Source organism: Adiantum capillus-veneris, chromosome 19, assembly GCF_014529385.1.
Source record: "Adiantum capillus-veneris isolate H3 chromosome 19, ASM1452938v2, whole genome shotgun sequence".
NCBI classification, from domain to species: Eukaryota; Viridiplantae; Streptophyta; class Polypodiopsida; order Polypodiales; family Pteridaceae; genus Adiantum; species Adiantum capillus-veneris.
The window spans coordinates 8,736,905-8,759,178 of NC_140949.1; the positions used below are offsets into that span (position 1 = coordinate 8,736,905).

General features: G+C 43.5%; 1 protein-coding gene across 1 annotated transcript in view; it reads left to right on the forward strand.

The window, feature by feature from the left end:
* The window catches only part of RUXF (small nuclear ribonucleoprotein F), a 47,402-nt gene extending 33,394 nt beyond the window's left edge, over positions 1 to 14,008 (forward strand). The window contains exons 3-5 of the mRNA XM_086490206.1: positions 13,404 to 13,441; positions 13,525 to 13,589; positions 13,689 to 14,008. Of these exons, the coding sequence (XP_086346332.1) occupies positions 13,404 to 13,441; positions 13,525 to 13,589; positions 13,689 to 13,755 (170 nt within the window). The 3' untranslated portion in view covers positions 13,756 to 14,008. The remainder of the gene's footprint in view (positions 1 to 13,403; positions 13,442 to 13,524; positions 13,590 to 13,688) is intronic.
* Positions 14,009 to 22,274: the final 8,266 nt, after the last annotated feature.

Genomic DNA, 22,274 nt, shown 5'->3' on the forward strand with positions numbered 1-22,274 from the left:
AACTGTGCCAAGATGTTTGTCCATCGTATCTGATTTTCCGAAAGCTGCTTCTTGACAAGAAGTAGCGTAAACTCTGATGATCAATAAAGACCGTGAAATCAGCTCCGAGTAGGTAATGTTGCCATTGAGCTAGAGCATGGATCATTGCCAAAAACTCTTTCTCATAAATCTGTGTTGTCAATTCTGGCCTTGAAAACAATTTGGCTTTCATAGGCAATCACATGGCCTTCTTGCATTAAGACGGCTCCCAGACTACGACCACAAGCATCACAATATACTTCAAATGACTTTTGCAAGTCCGGCAAAGTCAACACTCGTCGGGTAGTCAGTTTTTCTTTAAGTATCTCTGTCGGTCCCCACGAGAAAGGGACTCCTTTCTTAGTCAATATGTGCAAAGGAGAAGCTACCTTTGCAAGCTTTCGAATGAACCACCGGTAGTAAGAACACAAGCCCATGAAGCTTCGAACTTCATGAACATTCTTCAAATCATGCCAGTCACGTATAGCGTCAATCTTGGCGGGGTCCATGTGTACTCCTGCCGTTGAGGCGATGTGTCCCAAAAAGTGTATCTCTGGCAAGAAAAATTAACTTTTGTTGGCATGGACTACTAATTTGTGATCCCGCAATGCTTGAAAGACCTGTAGCAGATAGTATCTATGTTCTGCTTCATCCTTGGAGAATGTCATCAAAGAAAGTGCCGACAAAAGATCGATACTCTCGGGAAATCCTATCCGTCATTCGGTTGAAAGTCGCTGGAGCATTGGTAAGGCCAAATGGCATCACCAAATATTCATACAAACCGAAACTTGTCCGAAAGACCGTCTTGTAGACATCTCCCGGAGCGATTATGATATGATGATATCCGCTTTTCAAATCAATCCTGCTGAAACAAGAGGATCCCTGAAGTCGATCAAGAATATCATTGATCCTTGGAATCGGAAATCTGTTTTTGATAGTGATTTTATTAAGAGCTCTGTAATCAATGCACATTCTCCAAGATCCGTCTTCCTTTAAAACCTACAACATTGGAGAGCAGTAGGGTGAAGTACTCGGCTGGATAAGACCCTTTTCAAGAAGGTCTTTCACTTGGTTCATGATCTCTTCATTTTGGGCTAGGCTAACATGGTAGGGTGGCTAGTTCGGTGGTGTGCTTCCAGGAATTAGATCAATAGGTGGTAACTCGCCTGGCAGGCCCTCAGAGAAACAATCAGCATGTGTGTAGAGAAAATCTTGGCGTTCTTTGTCAAGGTCAGACTTGTTCGTTCTGTGTTCATCATTCAACTCTTTCAAATAGCTAGAGTAAACAAAGAGACTGGATTTCATTAATTTGGAAATGGCCGAAGCCGATACAATAGGGACGGACTCGCCCTTCAGTTTTACGTCTAGTAGAATTTTTTGGTCCTTTTCATTCGTCAAGGTTGCTTTCTTTGCTCGATAGTCGACCACAACCTTGTTCTTATTGTTACCATATATATGTGGTAGTGATGTGTGTGAACATACTAGGACCGCCGGGGCATTTTTTCCCTCTTTAGGAGGTTTTTTCCCCGTGCATTGTATATACGCCCATCACTCTAGGGCTATCTATCTTTCCATCGCACACTAAGTAACACACTCTCTATTGTGTGCCTTGAGCTTCCTTCTTCTTCTCCAAGCTGTGTGTGTTTCTTTGCAACCCTAATTCCAACAATTGGTATCAGAGCAGGTTGCGTCCTCTCGGGCTTAGTTGCCAGCTGCTCCAGTACACGCGTGCTGACTTTCTCCGATTTCAGTGAGCTTTGGCGAGCGTTCGCAGGTCGACAAATATTTCGGGAGAGCTCGAAGAGCTTGGTCTGCTCAGATTTGGGCTCATTTCGGCCTCTGTTTCCACTACAGGCAGTACTGCACAGGCCATTTCGTCATTTTGTGCAGAATTTCTGTCAGTGCCGTTTACTGCATAACAGGTGCCTTATAGTCTTCTACGGTTTGTGCTATATAGCACGTGTTGTTCCCACTCCGTTTCTCCTATTTTCAGGCAGTTTTCACATCAGGTGCAGCATTTACCATGGCTGACAACAACAACACAGATGTGTTCAAGATGTTTGATGCTGAGGATAGGTTGGATGGGGACAACTACCCTTTGTGGGCTTATATGATGCAACATGTTCTTGTGTCAAAGGGCGTCTGGAACATTGTGCAGGGCTTTGATGTACGTCCTGGTTCTGAGGATGTAGGCGATGTTGAGGATGTTGCAGGTCTTGCTGCAAGGATTGTTGCTGTTAGAGTTGTTTTGCCTACGGTAGAACAAGCTCGTTGGGATGTTTAGGATGCGCAGACTCATGCATTGATTGCGTTGTCTTTGAAGCGCACCATTGTTCCTCACATCAGTTTAGCAAAATTTGCAAAACAGGCTTGGGATATTCTAGCAGGTCTTTATGGAAGCCGTAATGAGGCTAAAATTGCTTTGCTGCGTAAAGAGCTAGAGTCGAAGATTATGCATGAGGAAGATGATACGGACACTTTCCTTGCTAGTGTCAAGGATATCAATGAGCAACTTATTTCTGCAGGTGAAGTCATTTCAGACAGTTCCCTTGTGCAGACTATTCTTGATGCCTTACTAGATTCCTACCAGACTTTTGCTAGTACTTGGAAACTGATGACCCAAGGAAATCCTGAAGTTGTCAAGTTTGATGCATTATGCACATTGCTGTTGCAAGAGTCACTTTCTAGAAAAACAAGACTAGGCAGCGTGCAGTTGAACATGCTTTTATTGCTTCTCAAAGAAAGGGTGGTAACAGTAATGCAGCCACTTCTTATGGTTCTATTGCGAGTGGCAAAAATTATGTTCCCAATGCTTCTGCTGGCAGCAATTCGTCTGGAAATTCTGGTGATAAGGACAGAAAGAAGATGCGTTGCCATTATTGTAAAGCTAATGATCACTTGATCAAGTCATGTCCTAAGTTGAAGGCCAAAGAGGCTAAGAAGAAAGAGGGTGGTTCCACTGCAAATGCTGGTTCCACTACAAATGCAGCCATTGTTGAGTCCTCTGTGAAAGGAGACTGTAATGCTGATGTTGATTCAGAATGGGCTTTTAGCGCAGAGTGCACTTACAATCCTGCTGTTCATGATGCATGCTTGTCAGTTGCTGCAGATTCACATGTGTGGTATTTCGACAGTGGTGCTACAAAGCACATTACCTCACATTGTGAATTGTTTACCTCTCTCGAGTCTGTCCCTCATGGGAATTCGGTCACTTGTGCCAACAATGCCTCTTATCCAGTTCAGGGAGTTGGAAAGATTGTGCTTACTGCTGCTAATGGCAGTTCTTTCACACTTGTTGATGCACTTTATGTACCTGGGATCAAGAAGAATCTCTTGTCTGTATCCGCACTTGCTAGACGTGGACTTGTAGTCAAATTTGTGGATGACAGATGTACAATTCATGATCTCAGTTTTGGTGATGAAATTGTTGCATCTGGCCTTTTGTGCCGTGGGTTGTATAAGCTCACTTTGTATGACAAGTGTGGACAAAATTTTGCAAATGCAGTTGCAGATTGAAGGGCTATTTCAGATGCAAAATTTTACCATGCACGTTTTGGGCATCTGAATTTTGCCAGTTTGCTGCGTTTGCAGAAATCTAATATGGTTGCTTCTTTGCCGCCTCTTGAAGCACATGTCCAAACATGTTTATGAAGGCTGTATTTTGGGTAAAATGCAGCGTTCTAAGTTTCCAAAGAATGGTTCAGTTAGGGTCACATGCAGGTTGCAGCTTGTGCATTGTGATGTTTGTGGGCCCATGCAAACTCCGTCCTTGGGCAATTACCTGTACTTCGTGACTTTCATTGATGATTACTCCAGGCGTGCATGGGTATTTCCGCTTAAAGCAAAGTCCGAAGTTTTTATGTGCTTCAAACAATTTCTGGCTATGGCTGAAAATGTCTCGAAATGTACTATGGGTATCCTCTGTTCGGATCGAGGGGGGGAGTATATGTCTCATGAATTTAATGCATTTCTGGCTAGTCGTGGGATAAAACACCAATGTACAGTGCCTTGTACACCTCAACAAAATGGTGTTGCTGAGAGGAAAAACAGGTCACTTACGGAAATGGCACGATGTATGGTCGAAAGTCAAGCTTTGCCGTATTCTTTTTGGCTTGAGGCCATCATGTGTGCCACTTATGTACTTAACAGGTGTCCTACGAAAGCTTTGCAGTCTATTACTCCATATGAAGCATGGCATGATAGAAAGCCTTCTATTGAGCACATGCGTGTTTTTGGTTGTTTGGCATATGCTTTGGTGCCACAAGTGCAGCGCAGAAAATTGGATGATAAGGCTGTCAAATGTATTTTTGTTAGTTATAGTGCTGAAAGCAAAGGTTATAGGTTGTATCATCCGCAAACAAAACGTATTCTGGTTTCACGGGATGTAGTGTTTGTGGAAGATTCTGTTCAGCCCTTGCTGCCATGTACTAGAGACAGTAATGTAAGCTCACAGGACATTTATGACACTTTGTTGCCTCTTTTCAGTGGTGGAAATAAGAATGTAAGTTCCAATGAGGCAAATGTACAGTCTATGGGGGTTTCTGAAAATGTTACAGATCAGCCTATTATTGATGCAGATGTACATGATGTACTTGATGAGGAAAGGGCTGAAAATGAGCAGGCTAGAGATATGCCAAAATGGCTGGTATACACTTTGTGTGATAGTAAATTGGATGCACCTTTGTCTAGTCGTACTCGTTTAGGCTCTCGCCATGCATCTTATGCATCAGATTGTTATGCTTTGGCTGTGTCTAGCTTACATGATGTTGAGGAGCCTCTGTCTTTTGATGAAGCACAGAATTCAGAAAATTGGATGGCTGCCATGCAATCAGGTTTACAAGTTGGCACGCAAGTCGGATGGTGAGATCGATCGCCATAAGGCTCGACTTGTTGCAAAGGATTATGCACAGCAAAAAGGCATTGATTATGAAGAACTTTTGCTCCCACTTGTCGTATGACTACTGTGCGTTTTCTATGTGCATTGGCAACTCATTTTGGTTGGGATGTACATCAATCAGACATTGTTACTGCTTTCTTGAATGGTGACATATTTGAGGAAGTTTATGTAACGCAGCCTTGCGGTTTTGTCATAAAAGGACAAGAGGACAAAGTGTGCAAATGTAAGAAGGCTTTGTATGGGTTGAAGCAATCTCCTCGTGCTTGGTATGAGAAAGCTGACACTCATTTGGTTAAACGAGGCTTTCGTAACAGTCCAACAGAAAGCACATTGAATGTAAAGCGTGAGGGTGATGTACTTCTCATTGTGGTTCTTTATGTTGATGATTTGCTGATCACTGGACCAAATGAGAGACATATTGCTGAATTAAGGCTGATTTGAATGCTACTTTCAAGATGAAAGATTTGGGGTTGTTGCATCATTACTTGGGTATACAGTTTAAGCAATGTGATGGTGGTATTTCCTTGTGTCAGAAAAGTTACATAGAGACCTTGCTATGTAAGTTTGGACTTGAGGATTGCAAACCTATTGCCACTCCCATGGAAACAGGTTTGAAGTTGAGTCTACATGATGCTGGCGATCGTGTTGATGTCACTCTTTACCAAACTGTTGTTGGCTGCCTCATTTATGTATGCAACACGAGGCCAGATATTCAATTTGCAGTCTCACAGGTCAACAGATTTATGCATAGCCTAGGGTCTAAGCATTGGCAGGCTGTCAAGAGGATTTTTCGCTACCTTAGTGGCACTTTACATCTTGGCTTGTTTTATCCCAAGGGGGGATCATTGCCGCTAGACTTACATGCTTTTTCGGACTCAGATTGGGTTGGTTGTTTTGACACGCGAGTTTCCACAAGTGGTTTTTATTTCATGCTTGGCAGTTCATGTATATCATGGTTGAGCAAGAAGTAGCCTACTGTGGCCACTTCGAGTTGTGAGGCTGAGTACAAGGCAGTCTTCATAGCTACGGTTGAGTGTGTATGGCTCAGACTCCTTATGGCTGATTTGGGTGTTGGACAGGACACTGCCAACACTATCTACACTGACAGTCAGAGCGAATTGGCAATTGCGAGGAACCGAGTTTTTCATGCTCGCACAAAGCACATTGAGGTGTATTACCACTATGTCAGGGAGAGGCTCTCAGCAGGAGAGATCAGCTTGGATTATGTGCCAACACAGGACAACCTTGCAGATCTTTTCACAAAGGCATTGTCTCGTGAGAAGCTTGAAGCTTTCCGCAAAGCTTTGGGCTTACTCCCCTTTGTGGATTGATCATGTCCTTAGGCATGGCACTTCCCTTTACTCATGTGCCAGCTCTCGTTCACCGCATCACTCCAGGGGGGATTTGTTACCATATACATGTGGTAGTGATGTGTGTGAACACACTAGGACCGTCGGGGCATTTTTTCCCTCTTTAGGAGGTTTTTCCCCCGTGCATTGTATGTACACCCATCATTCTAGGGCTATCTATCTTTCCATCGCACACTAACACACTCTCTATTGTGTGCCTTGAGCTTCCTTCGTCTTCTCCAAGCTGTGTGTGTTCTCTGCAACCCTAATTCCAACACTTATGGTACCAAAGGACTTCTAGGAGGATGTCACACCCTTCCAAAGGCATGATGTAAAAGTCCTCGTACCCTAAATACCCCTGACAATGCAATCAAAGTTTGCCAATGACAGTCGTAATGGCTATGTCCCGCTCGGGCACCGCTAGAAGTGTTGGTGGTCCCATCTTGTCGGGTGTAATCTCGAGCCGAATTCAGGTGAAATCTTGGCTCCTCATCGAAGAAAATAAGCGCTTCTTGATCTTTGACTTTGCCCCATGCTCGGCAAAGTTCTTTACTTTCATCTATCAGGCTTGGGTCAGTATCCATGCAATTTGGTAGCAGTCCTGCTTTCATCTTGCCTTTTCTGCCACATTCCTTTGCTTTTCTAGAACTCTTTGGCCTGTCTTCAATCAGTCCTTGTTGTGCTTTTTTGGGGCACCTTGCGGAGATGTGCCCTTGTTCCCCGCAACCAAAGCACTTCCCCTCTTTGAGATAGTTAGCCCTTTCTCGAAGAGTCAGTCGGGGTTGTGTATCCTTCTTTTCTTGGGCACTCTTTTTCTTTCTACTTTCATTGTTAGAGGTCTGTCTAGTTCTTTGGGTCAAGATCTCATAATCTGGGTCAAGATCTCATCAGTGGGGTAAGTCAAATTTCTCGAATGTATCGAGAAACCCTGTTTCGCTTTACCCATTAATTCTTGGATAGAATTCGACTTTTGCTCAAGGCAGTAGTCTCGGATCTTTGTAGGGAGCGTGCAACAAAACCGCTCAATGTGTTCCTTAAAGGTGACCTTAAATGAAGAGGTTGGTAGAAAAGAGTCCCAATACCTCTCGCAAAAAGAGTCCAAAGAATCTCTCTTGGACATTCGAAGATGGTTCCAAGTGGTTCTTACATCCCGTTCGTACTCCCGGGTCAGCCCAAGAAGAAATAAAGAGCCTTTTTAATTTCAACCACTTGACTCGAGCTTCTTTCCTCAGAAGAAGAGTGGACCACCATGTTTGAGCATTTCCTTTGAGAAAAGATGCAGCGCTCCTAATCTTGGAGTGCTTTGAGTAATTCCCTCTAGAGAAGGCTATGTCAAACTGTTGAATGAAGGCTAAAGCCCTCGGAGCATCTCGGAATCCAAAAAAGGATTCAAATTTTATCGACTGTCCGTCCACCTTGTTTAAATTCTTTTGTTTTCTTGCTCTTGTGTTGAGGAAGTCGTATTGGTTGGCTCTATAGAAGTGCTTCTGCTTTGCATAAAACATATGGTCATCCGAGTCCAAACTGTCAGAGGATGACTCCTTCGTAGAGCTATCAGAAATTGGGTGGAATCTGAGTTTCTTTGTCTTTTTCTTGCCCTTTCCGAAGCTTTGCTTTTTGCCCTTTTTGTCTTCCTTGCTTGAGTCAGAGAACTGTGAGAAGAAGAGGAAGAAGAAGAACTGGGTAGTCCTTCAAAGCGTACACACTTCTTCTGCTTTCTTGCAGATGCAAAAGAAGATTGACGGCCCAAATAACCAGGGTAGTCAGTCCTCTTCTTGTGCTTTTTCAATCACTTTTTGGATTGATTCCTCGTGTCCAAAAGCTGTCTGATCTGAGTTTGAACCACCTCTTGAAGTTCTTGTTCTGTAAAGTTTAAACATCCTCGGAGAGGAGGTTTCTTGATTGCCGCTTTGATTGGTGGTTCGGTGGCTATCTTCCACTTAGTGTGCATGTCACAAATTGCTGCGTGTCAAGCCTTAAAGAATGGAGCCAACTTGCAGATGCCGACCGAGGGGCCTAAACCCTAAGAAGAAAAAGCAACAGAAGAAGAAGTCCTACCAACTTATGGGACCCCGTCCGATGGCGCTCCAAGTGACATAAAGAATTAGAATAAAGGAGGACCCACAATTGATGACGTGGTAGTTTTCGAAAATCACGCGAACAGTGCTGACGTGGCAGGTCGTACGGATTTCTGTGTTTTGCGCTGGCAGTTGTACGAAATTCCGCGATTTACGCTGGCAGCTTTTTGGCATTGCTTTTGGACTAGAAGCTTTTGAGTTTGAAGGTTTTTCATGTAAACTGCTTTTCATAGGCCAAGGGCCATTAAATATGTGTTAAGGACTCATTCTTTGACATGCTTCATGGAGAAGGTGCAGAGTTTGGAGTACCGGCTTGTACTGAGTTGATGCAATATAAAGAAATACCAAAAGGGGCGCCAAGGTTTGGGGCCAATACTCTCTGGGGTGGAATTCCGCCACTCCGTGTCGCGTATCGTCTCTCTCTCTCTCTCTCTCTCTCTCTCTCTCTCTCTCTCTCAATTTAGTTGTTATTGAAGCACTGAAAGTCTGTTCAGTATGTTCTTTTCTATTGGCACGTGGTACCCGTCTTGTTACAGTGGTATCAGAGCATCAGGCGTGTGCTTTTGTGAAAGCATACCGGTCCTACAAAAGAGCAGACAGAGCAAACCAGAGACTACTGGAATTTTATTCGAAGAAGCTTCGTGCTTCGTTCCTAGACTTATTAGCCACTCCCACCCTGACTTCATCGCGCATCGGTCATGCATCGGGCGCGCTCCCGTCTTCACCGCTCATGTCTTACAGGGCATAAGCCGTAAAGAACCCAAGACATAGCGTTCATGGATTCAACAGAATATTTGCACTTTCTTAACGAGCTTCACGATATTCTTTCGCGGCATCCTCAACAGAATCTTTCGATGCTGCAAAGTTTTCAACAATTTTTGAACTACATGTTGTCCCTTGTGATGCCACAAGTGGTACCTCCTCCTCCGGCACCAGAAAGTACCAGAGCTTCCAACTGGAAACCTTCGTAGCCGTCTGTTCCGATCGGGGGAGTCTTTAGGAATATGGTGCAACTAGCTGACCCCGATCCGATGCCACCACCTTTGCCACCGCCATTGCCCCCACCTTCACCACCACCACCGCCACCAGTCTACAACGGTTGGAGCCTATATGGATACCCTTATTATCCATACTTGGGATATGCGCCTAACCAACCCACAGATTTCAAGGATTGCGGCACGACAATCAAAATTTTCACTTTTCCCGGGGTGAAAGATTGGAAGAAAGCATTGTAGTTCCTACAACAATTCGACAACATCTATGCTTTGGATAATTATACAGAAGAATCCAAGATTTCTCGTGCAGCAGGATTTCTTAAAGATAATACTATGCAATGGTGGAGTTCAATTGTGACACAACCGCATGCTCCAAGGGTTATTTGCGGGGGGAGTGACGAGGTAGTCGTTGAGTAGCTTCATACCGTAGATCGTTTGTCTTGAGGGAGTGCTCAACGGCGCTGTTTATTGTGTCTTGTAACATGCATATGTAAGCATTTGTGTTGCATTGTGATGTGCCAACCACTGAATATTCCTAATTGGATGAGATTGCCTGGGTATGTAATTTTAGTGCATCAAGACACCTGTGGAAGATCAGTGCGGTCTGGGTGTGATGGCTAATTTTACTACGCCAGCATATCAAGAGTTCTGAATTGGACGAAAGGAGAAGCCATCTCCTTGATCAAAAGAGCCCAAAGGAGAAGCCAACTCCTTGATCAAAAGAGCCAAAAGGAGAAGCCAACTCCTTAACAAAAAAAATAGCAAATTGATTGTCCCTCGGAATGTCCCTCTGAAATTTTTTGAGCTAACTTGAGTTGTTTTGCAAGTATGTTGTAATCGCGGACTATTACTTGCTTTCAAGAAGGGGGAATGTCACAAATTGCTGACGTGTCAAGCCCTGAAGAATGGAGCCAACTTGCAGATGCGGGCAGAGGGGCCTAAACTCTAAGAAGAACAAGCAATAGAAGAAGAAGTCCTACCTACTTATGGGACCCCGTGGGATGGGGCCCCAAGTGACATAAAGAATTAAAATAAAGCAAGATCCGCAGCTCATGATGTGGCAGTTTTCGGAAATTACGCGGATAGTGGTGATGTGGCAGGTCGTACGGATTTTCACGTTTTGCGTTGGCAATTGTACAGAATTCTGTGATTTACGCTGGCAGCTCTTTGGCATTGCTTTTGGACCATAAGCTTTTGAGTTTGAAGGCTTTTCATGTAAACTGCTTTTCATAGGCCAAGGGCCTTTAAATATGTGTTAAGGGCTCATTCTTTGGCATGCTTCCTGGAGAAGGTGCAGAGTTTGGAGTACCGGCTTATACTGAGTTGATGCAATATAAAGAAATACCAAACGGGGCGCCAAGGTTTGGGGCCAATACTCTCCGGGGTGGAATTCCGCCACTCCGTGTCGCGTGTCGTCTCTCTCTCTCTCTCTCTCTCTCTCAGTTCAGTTGTTATTGAAGTGCTAAAAGTTTGTTCAGTCTGTTCTTTTCTATTGGCATGTGGTGCCTGTCTTGTTACAATGCACTTTAGCGATGGATTGCTGAGACAAAAATTTTGCAAATTCAGGGTCTTTCGCAAATTTAATTATCTGCTTTGTGCACTCGTCAACCTGCTGTTGACGCTGCGTTGCATCTCTTGAGGTTCATACTGAGTAGGCCGAGGTGGCCCGTACTCTTCCTCTGTTAATTCATTTAAATCTTTTGCGTGGTCTCCTCCCGCCTCAGCGGATGCAGAAGAAGTCGATTGATTCTTTTCGGAATTCATAAGTGTCGCGAGATAAGGGATTGGATTTACCAGTAGAAGAGAAATCGTCCGTGCTGTGATACCACTGTAACAAACTTGGACACCCCAAGTCAAGATTCTACCAAGACACAACAGAGATTCACGTCAAACTCATTTACAGATCACAAGAAAGTCGACACGGCCCGGTGTAGTTCAGTGCCAAGAGATATTGGCCCCAAAGACCGTCGCCCCTTTCGGTATTTATTTTTATATTAATCTTTGAGAAAAGTACAACTGAGGCCGCGGACGTGGCAGAGCCACCCGGACACACATGCATCGTGACGTGGCACCCAGTACGAACGCCCGGAAAAATGCGTCGGCAGGCTGATGTGGCTGTACGGATCTCTGGAATACACGATTTTAGTGCTGACGTGGCAACAACATACGGACTTCCCGCTTTTTGCGCTGATAGTGTACGGATTTCCCGCAAATTACACTGACAGCTTTTGACCAGTTGCTTTTGGAGATTATTGCTTTTGATTTTAAGATGCTTTTGGGGCTTTGCTTTCAGCAACTCTTTGTAATGTTTATAAGTAGCCTTAGGGGCTCACTGCTCAGAGCATATGGACACAGAGTCTGAGAGCGAGCACCACCAGTTTGTGACATGTTCAACATCCGCAAACCGTAGGGGAAAAACTACGAGTGATACAAAGTTACAAAATATGGGTGATACAACAAAAGCTAGGAGTAGGGGAGTTAAGGAAGAAGGAAGCACAGAGCTGATGCAGAAGCAAGCCACCGAGCTGAAGCAGAAGCTAGCCACCGAGACTGCGACAAGGCGGCCGAAACTTCACCAAGAATCTCCAATAGCCAACTCTTGGTCTCCAAGGCCGTTTGCAACGATGCATCCAAGCAGAATAAGCACCACCACCACCACCAAAGACTTTGCATCAAAACTCTGGGAGAGAGATAGCCGCACAACCATCTCTGGCAAGAATCAACAGAACTATGACTCTCTGCAACCTGCATAAGTAAAACATGGTATGGAACAAGCTGAAGAAGAGGCTAAAGGCTCAACCACCCAACTTCACCACAATCCCTAAATACCCGAGCCTGTTGATAAAAAACAGGGGAATTAAAGAAGAAAACATGCAGAAATAAACAAAATGCAATCATCCACACACGCACACCTCCAACAAGCAGACATGCAAACACATGCAAAGAAAGCAGACAAAAGATGCATCACACACAAACAAAAGAAGTCACAAGCAGCTGCAACAGACAACATGCAGACAAGAAAACAATCACAAGAAAAGCCTATGTCAAATGAAAAGGGAAGTCAAAGAAACCGCCATAGGCCAGAGATCAACAGAGGAAGATGCAAGGGTGTGGGTGAAGGAAGATGAGAAGGAACCAGGCAGCAGGCTGCGTCCGCATGTGGGTTGAGGCATGGGAAGCAGATCGGCGCACAAAGCCGGCTGTCGGTCGGAGAAGCGCGTGCAAACCCGCAGGCATGCGCCCGCGCGAGAAGGGAGTAGAGTTGCCGCCACAGATTCAGCGAGGGGTTTCAGCTTCGCTGCTCTCTCTCTCTCTCTCTCTCTCTCTCTCTCTCTCTCTCTCTACTTTGAGGAAATCGCACGAGAGACCAACTACCAATTGATGCAGTATGTCTGTTGGGGTTAAAGGCCAAGTGGCTTGTTGGCGAGTGTGGATACACACATACCTATCAGTGAGGAAATTGCAGGAGAGACCAACTACTAATTGTGAGTATGTCTATTGGGGTTTAAGGCCAAGTGGCTTGTTGCCGAGTGTGGACACACACACAGTGTATTCTTTTTTAGGAATCAAAGTAAGGAATCACCATTGGAGCCCCGGCTACTCAATTTAGACAAATGTTTTTACTCTCTTTAGGAGACATTTTTTACCTTGGTTTACAGTTTTAACAGTTTTCGGATTGTCGCCTTTGGGCCTGCTATGTAATCAGTGATGTACTTGCCCTCAGTTCTGAGGGATTGTTTAAGTAATAGAAATCAGCATATGTTAGTACCTGGTTCTACACCCACTATTGGGCACTGACGACATTAGTGGGGATTTCGTGGTATTTAGTCAATACTATCCATGATGGAGCTGATGGTTATATTGTCTTGTGGGTGACTACCATGGGTCTATACCTTGCACTTTCCTTTAAGGGTGAATCTGGGCTTATCCTGGATTCATCTGGGTATATAATAGAAATCAGCCTCTTTCTGTGAGAAGAGAGAGAGAGAGAGAGAGAGAGAGAGAGAGAGAGAGAGAGAGAGCTACTTTTTGATTAATCTAGCTCACCTTTTATTCCATGTGACAGGATACCTTGTATCGGTTGACTCATATATGAACTTACAGGTAGTTTACTTGCAACCTTCTTTCAAAAAGTTTTTCTCATAGCTTTTGATTTTGAGAAGTGCTATCTTTATTGTGCGCTGCAGTTGGCAAGCACGGAAGAGTATATTGATGGTCAGCACACAGGCAACTTAGGTGAAATTTTAATCAGGTACTATTATCTGTTTTTGTATTTTTGTTCATTACAAACAAGATGATCTTAATCCGAGTTAAATAACCATGGGTGGTATGCAATTTGAATGTTGAACAGATGCAATAATGTCCTATATTTGCGGGGTGTCCCAGAGGACGAAGAGATAGATGAAGCAGAGGAGTAACAGACGCTGCATGGGGCTTTTTGGCGGCATGGTGTTCACCATTTCATATGGATAAGCATTTTAGAGACTGTAGATCCTGTACTTTGGGTGATAATGATGGGCGGGCGGAAAATAGGAATCGCTAGCATTGTAACAGTTCATTTTGTGTTTTCTATTCGCTTGAGAGCTGTGTGCTTATGACTGAGTAAGTCGCGGTTCGGTTCTCCGGTACTTACTAGTGACCCATTTAATCTTCATGGTGTTTTGACGGTCTGATGTTCACGGAGAGCATTGCGCAAATTCTTAAAACCTTATTATGTACCTCTTCATCCTCGTCTGTCGTCCTCGTACGGACAGCCCTTCCTCAGAGGCCCGTATGGGAAGTGGGCAAAACTGTTTGTTCTCCCTTGTGCATCTAACACATTCATTAGAGTTAGAGCTCATACATACTAAACCCCCCCCCCCTCCCCCGCCAAAAAAAAAAGCCTATCGATCTAATTTTGTAGCATGTTTATTTTCTATGCTTTTGTCCTTTTGTGTGGGCATTGTCTTCAATGAGGAACTAGTCAGCGAGAGTAACCACTTCATGAGAGCACTTCTACTCAAGTTATGAGACTAGCCAGACATTGCTTAGCTGTCTTTCAGTGATATATTGACATGTAGCTTCGACTTCTTAGCAAAATTTCTGCGATCAAAGGTGGATTAGTGTTAGAATCACGACTAAATCCTCATTGCTTAAGCCATCTACAAATGACAAGCCTTGCTACAGAATTGGCTCAACATGCTCACCAATTGAAGCTAGTGTATATATCATGACATTGCTAGCACCTCTCGCTATTATTGCTTGTCCGTAACGAAAGTTCAAATAGAGCTCGTTCAGTACTACCTAGCATTCGTTGTCTCGTAAATGACTCAGAGTCCAAGCTTTGTGTCAAACTTGACACATAGCGTACATCTTTTAGCACACATGATGCACCACTTGGCAATGATAGTCTGAGATCTCTTGCCTAATTATGTTACATGTTGAACCATCAACAAGACGCATACTTCCAAGCCAATTCATTAGCAAAGGTTATGTGTTGTCAAGTTGTCAAGGTTACGCAAACTTGACATCTCTACCATGTGTAGCCTTATACGTTACCTTTGTTCCCACATTAATCAAAGTGATAGCATATGTCCTTTGATGTCTTCTACGTTGTCTCATCTACCAAAAACAACGCCTGCATACATACCTTGTATGAACACAATGCCAACATACAATGTCTCCTTCGTTGTCTCATCCGTTGAAAACAACGCTTGTGCACATGCCTTGTCTAACCACAATGTTGACATACAATGTCTCTATCTCTACCAGATTGTCCTTTAATTGTTTGCATCTCTCTAGAGTCATTTGTGCCAAGAGCATTGCTTAATCTGTCATAAATCTACATGCATCCAAACCGATTTGATAGATAGACTCATCAAGGTGCAACATGATCGTCGAACATGCAAGCTCGTCCAAGTCCTCCCATTCTTTGTCAGTCATGGAGTTTGGTCTAACATTCATGCCTTGCAGTGGCAACACCTCAACTGAGTCAATGTATCATGCATACTTGCTATCCAATGCTCGAAGTTTGAGCCATCAAAGCTCGTATGCAAAATGTAAACTCTTACAATGATGTACTTGCCAAATCCATGGTGATAACATGTGAACAAGATCAAGCACAAATCGATCTCCTGACAATAGCCAAAGCCTTGTTAGTTTGTACACCAAGCATTGTCAATATACAACATATTTTGGCATAAGTTGTCCAAGAGATATATCAGCAAACATGGCGATCAATGTACCTAGACAAGTAAGCAAAGCCGCCCAAACAATACAAAATTTGCTCTAATCCAAGAGCCTATTTAACCAAGAGTACTATGTCGTAATCGATGAATTTATCATCAACAATTTCCCCCCTTAAGAGCGTACCATATACATGACAAATGACATAATAGAGCGAGCATATGCTCAAGCCTACAAGAGCAAACACTTTCACAATGCTATGCCAAGACACTATGGCAAAGCAACTAATGATGCAATCAAGGGCGAATGTAAACTATGCGCATGAATACACAAAATTGTGAAAAAATCCGACAGAGTTTCAACACTATCAAACTAAAAGATATATGAGTTGTCTCGAAGGCTCAACTCTTTGAACTTGGAAAACAATTGGAAACAGAAAGTGCATGAATCGCACTGTGCAAGCGAGGCAATTACTAGCAAGAACTTGGATGCAAACCATCCAAAATATGGCACATATTGATGCTAAAAAATACTAAAAATCGGCTCATATATGATATGCCATTGCAAAACAAGTCATGTACATCCACATGGCAATACAAACGAGCATCAAAGCATGCACCGAACCTGCATCAAATGAGCATTCCAATTAGCTTAAAAATTATCTCACAATCATGCCACAATCCTTACAAAACTCTATGTAAATCTGTGCACCACACTCCGAAATCGGCTCAATTGCACAAGTCAATGCATGTAACATGTGATGAAATTCGCTTTAAAATCCTACGATTCTATAAGAGTGCTTACATCCACCAAATGTTTTTAGCTTATACACATAAATTTGTTGAAATTTTCAGCTAACACTCTCTTCATTGAAAGCAAATTAGAAATGCACAAAACTAGAGAACAACTAAGCTCAATCCAAGCTCTTTAGATGTAAGAAATCAGCTCCAAAAGCACTCTAAATCACCACAATACGCATACATGGTCTGCATTTCAATCTCCAACTCCTAGAACACCTTGTATCCGATCAACTGATATCTCTCAAACCATCAAGAATTTGCAAAACCTTCCTTTTGCAAAGTTGTAGATTGCAGAAAAAAGATCAAGAATGACTAAAATGGGCATGAAACGAGCTATATTTATAGGTCAAAAGAGATCTGTAAAAAGCAGTGGTGGTTGTGTACCCTCGACCTGTAGGCAGTATGCCAAACGTACAACAAATCAGTGTGAAATTTGACAAAACTTTCAATTGGAAAAGTTGTACACCACAACGTTTTTGGTAAGATTATTGGTAACCAAGTTGAAAATTGATTTTTTGCTCAATCAAATTTCTCCTACAAGACAGAGCTGAAATTTCACAGCTTCATCGCATTCTCCGTCGTGACGTTGCCAAGGCCTTCAATTCGGCTTTGATATTAGTTGATTTGTGAAAGTGAGAGCGCGCGTGCGTGTGTGTGCATCAATGGAGAAGAGAGAAAAGAGGAGACCTATGTTTTGCAAGGGCAAAAACTCACCAAGTATGTGTGAGTCCCTTGTTCTATTATGTATATGAAAGAATAAGTAAAAGTAAAATGGGTAGGCTCTTAACCTAACTGAACACATGGGGCTTTACCCGAACAATACACACATACCAAAAACATATAGAAATGCTTTCTAAATACTAGGCATAAACTGGAGAGTAGCAAACTGTCTGTGCACACTATCAAACTGACAAATGACTGCAAACACGGTGTCAAAGCACCTAGTCCTCTCTATACATAGCATATGACGAGGATAAAATAGTGGGGACCTCTAGCAACCTAATCTATCTTGCATCGGGTAAACGGCTTCGTAAGTGTTTGTCTTCAAATATCCTCACACACGATCGTCACAAAAGGTTAAGGAATGACATGACTATAGTCAAGTCTCAGAAATGACTATCTTCTGACCCAAGTCCCACAAATGGTCGAGACCGTCGTACTAGCCAAGATGGCTCTACAAATGCGTACAAAGATAGTATCTGCACAAAATTACATATGATAATCTCTACAATTAGCATGGTATATGCTCAAATAAGCGCCAATCAGAGTGGGAACAATAATTGTAACTTCCACAGGAAATGCAATCCGAGAGTAGATCAAAAGTTGATCAACACCTGCTACCCACACTAATTGATAGAGCTCACCACAATGTCACACATAAACGCCAAACACATATGGCATATCACAGATATATCTCAAGGAAAATGCTCTTGAGAACCTGTACTTGTATCCAACTACCTATAGTAGACCAGTAGCACCTGCATTTATAATGTGATGTGTCACACCGCTCACATAGAGCATGTATAACCCTCATAAGCATACATTGAGACAATGCTCAAAACACCTATGTTGTGCCTATCTACTAGACATTCCTTGGGGCTCTTTCCTCAAGTATCAACAACGGCTTCATTACTACGGAGCTATTAATAACTCTGAAAGGATTTGCTGATCTAGAGTGGACAATGTTAAGCTCCTTCTCTTTGCTTAATTAATAGAATGTAAATTGTGGGCATGGGTACCCAAAAGGTATTTTTTTAGATTCTTAAAGTTGTGATGCATCTACACAAGAATGCATGTTATTGGGTAATTTCACACTATTTAAAACGAGTACAAAATAATCCAAAGTGGTGAAAATTTGTCCAAGCACAACTAGAAAATAATGATTTGCTTACTCCTTGAATTTTTTTTTGGGCAATTGCTAACTACTAGGACTAGATTGAGTTGTGGCTAGCCAACAAGCTAATTTTTCAAATTTGCAAGAAAAGCTAAGAGGAGGACCTTGCCTATCAGGACACGGGTCCTACGCGCAAGGCCCTACCGTAAGGGGGGTTCCGGCCACGGGCCAGCTAGCAATGTGGAAAGGGGATCTTAGGGCTAAAAGCCTATAAATACGGGCGGTTGGGTGGAGGATCCAGGTCTCTAGCTCCTGGGGTTCTTACACTGGTATCAGAGCTATGGAAGATCCAAGTCTCTCTCTCTCTCTCTCTCTCTCTCAGCATGGGGCATGGCCTCTACCTCTCCGGCTCTCTTTCCAACTTCTTCAGGAACAAGACGTGCATGTCTCGCATGAGGCTCTCTTTCCAACTTCTTCAGGAACAAGACGTGCATGTCTCGCATGAATATGCAACCACGGTGGGCAAGGAGGCTAAGCAGGCGGTCGGGGCCGTGGCGTGGGCCGAATCCCTTGCTAAGCGGGAGGAGCTGCTCGTCGACCTACAGGAAAACGAGCGCTGTGGGGCTTGTTGGAGGCGCTGGAGAAGGTGTTTGAGAGTTCGTTATGGGGACGCCTCGTGGTGACAGCCTTACTGCGCGCCATGGCTCCCCTTTCTTCACGCGGCAGATTTGGCTCCTCTTTCTTCGCACATGCAGTCCGCCATGGCTTGGTTTCACATGGTGAAGCCTTAGGGCTTCACAAACCAATTAGCCCTAAGAGGCCGTGCCCACAGTCGAGCTCCAAGGGCTTTGGGAGCACAGCTTCGCAAGCCGCAAGCGGCAAGGCCGCCTGCTTCCGAACCATAAAGTCACAAGGCTCCGCGAGCCGGTATGATTTCATTGCAACGCAGTGCCGCATGGCTTCAAATTCGACCCGGCACGGCTTGAAAACTAAGAATTACAACGGAGCACCGCAACAAGTAATGCATGCAAAGCATGGTGTGGACAGACAATCATAAGGATCGACAAGGTGCTGAAAGCCAAAGCAAAGATGCCATGATTGCGATAAAAATGAAGCATTGACTACCAAAGGACAAAAGGACAACCTTAGTTGATCAACAAGGTCCTGGGTACACAGTTTTATTTAACGCTAACTTGATTTTGAGTTTATTTTGTAGACTTATACATATCGAATTTCTAAGCTTCATCTTTGATGCAACGGCAAAGCCGGTGGCTAATTCGGCTCATGCGTGCAAAGTTGTTTTGCATGGTTGGATCGCTGCTCGGCATGGCCGATTTCAAGGCGACTGGCAAGCGCCCTGAGTTTGGGCTTGCAGAGAAGCAAGGATTCTCTACCTATACAACATTTAACCACACTATGTGGTGATGCAGACACTAAGGCTAGGGGTGGTGATTGTCATGAACAATGGCAATCACACCTGGCAGGTAAGAGCATTATGGTTCTCACATGATACCATATTGGTTGTGAAATGGGCAAGGCCCTTGATAGCATGAAGAGGAGTACTTATTGCGCACGTGCTTCGTAACTCTCGTATGCAATGGAATGAATGATCACGGCTATCATTCATAATGCCAAGCAGGTACGAGATGCATCACCTACACGGGTTTTACGGCTTTTCCATTACATTTATAATTCGATACGGTCAATTTTTTTATGCATGCTCGACAAGGTCGACTCTTTTTGCTATGTCATCGATTGCTAATAGTATTTATTGGCAATGAGGCCAGACATACTTATATGAAGCATGGCTTCTCCTGAGTACCTTAATGGAGCATGCTCGTCACAAGTTACTTTTTGCTTCAAAGGCAGGATCAAGGGCCGGTTTTTCAATATCTCAAGGTGACCCGCATGGCCTATTACTGGATTTGTTGAGGGCAGCAAGTTGCTCGGCATGGCCGACTCCTTGTCACTATTTCTACCAACTGACATAGGATGCTTGCCACACAATACTGGTTAATTTCACTTGAAATTGCTTGACAAGGTCGATTATTTTTGTCATGCTATTGGCAGCCACATCAGTTGGCTATTAGCACTACCCGATTTAGATGAAGCAAGGCTTCTATTTATGCATCTTGCATAGTGACTCATCACGTTTGGCATATGCTATGAGCATACAAACTTGGGAAGGATTTAGCAAACTGTTTACAGATTATTTCATTTCATATACGACGGATGTATATGATACAAGAGGACGTATATCCATATGCGACAAGTTTCTCTCGCACGGTAGATTTGGCTATGAGCCATCTTTACGCGAGCTTTCCCTTTGGAATCTCATGACAACTGGTTGCAGCAACAACTACCAGGTTAGCCAAGTTTAAGTTTTTCTTATTTTTTCTATGTTTACACTTTGCTTGGCAATGACTGTCATTGTGAAAAGCAAAGTGCTTTGGCAATTTTACATGAAACAAGGCTTCTCCCTTGACTTGGAGTCAAGGGCATTGGCACACAAGTTTGGGAAACTAGCAAATTAGGGACTATTCGCTCACACAATCCCTACCAGTTTGGGTTGCTGTCAACATACAACAACACTTATTTCACAGGCAACGTGCCACTGCTAAGTCATTTTCATACAATCACGACCCCTACAAGGAAGGTAGGTCCAGATGTGATACCTCTCTCCATGAGCGAGTCATACCAGACTATTGTGGAATGCTTATACGATAAGCTGCAAGTCAGGCATAAGATGCGTAAGAGCCCACAGCTTGGGTGCACACTCTAAAACTTAAGGAAAGTTCCTCAGCCCAACATGCTCTTCTTCTCTCTCTCTCTCTCTCTCTCTCTCTCTTTAAGGGAAAAATGAAAATCTTCTAAGCAGCTTTTGATACATGTTTTGCTCGTGAGTCAGCCTAAGCCAAGGTGCTCTAACTCTCAGCTAAAACGTGGCTACGATGCTACTCCACTTAGTCTTCATTGGTTCGTCTTTTGAACACTACCTTGCATAAGGGCTATGAGCCACACAGGCTAAGAGCCATTGTCAGGCTAAGGGTAAGACCCAACTATTGGCATTCTTTGGGTGATTGTTTTCAAGATTGAGCAGATCTATCCAAGGAAGTATACATCGACGTTAATGGACAAGCAAGAGTCTTGTCATTACGGATGTTTAAAGTGTCATTTTTACACTACATGTTTTCAGTGCGACACTCAAGTTGAGTTTTTGATAAATCTTCAACTCATAGTAGCTGATCTCTACAAGGAAGTAGAGATGTAGTAATCAGTTGAGACAGCATGGCTGTCCACAAGAGCTAGGCAGTTCACTGGTGTGGATGTCCTACTCTCTCTATAGCACTACGGAGTGTCTACGGACATATTGTTTTTGGGTATGACCCGGCGGGTGACTGCTACATCACCCCATAGGCAGTGAGGATCACAGTTTGATCTCTCCCAGTTAGCCTTTCAAGGAAAGAATTCTGCCATCTACCACGCGGTAGCAAAAAAATTCAACTTCTTAAGTTGATTCTCATCATTCTACACGGTTAACTAGGTTGGTTACCGTTACCTGCTAGTTGCGCAGTTCTACAAAGGGTCTTACCAAGGCGTTTGACTACGTAGCTTCTACCCAACAAGCTTGGATTGCGAAGGCAACACCCAGGGTTTCTAGTGCAATGTTGCTTGTTTTTTCACACGTGGACGACGTGTTCCTCTATATTTGAATATGGATAAGTGAACATTCAGTTCAACCTCCAGCTACGCATCTATTGATTTGGTGTTCAAATCCAGTTTTTAGTATGCATTGCTTGGTTTTTTCCAATCGTTTAAATACGCTTGAAAATTTCAGGGCCATGCCAAGGGTAGGTCAAAACAAGTCTTTTGGGCCGCAGTGTTCCAAAGTACATTACGCTGTTATGAATCCACTTGTAAGATTCGATTGGGCACATGTTGTCACATGGGATACAACATGGTCTAGGGACTCAAGGAGTTCGGTTTAGCCAGTGTGGAGCAAAATAATGAGGGTCTCTCTCACTCTTGTCGCAGAGTGTTTGCAGTTACCTCCACACACAAGTACATCTCGTACTTGATGGATGTAACTTTTCTTGATATCCTTGTTTGAGACATATTCTACATGTGGAGAATATGA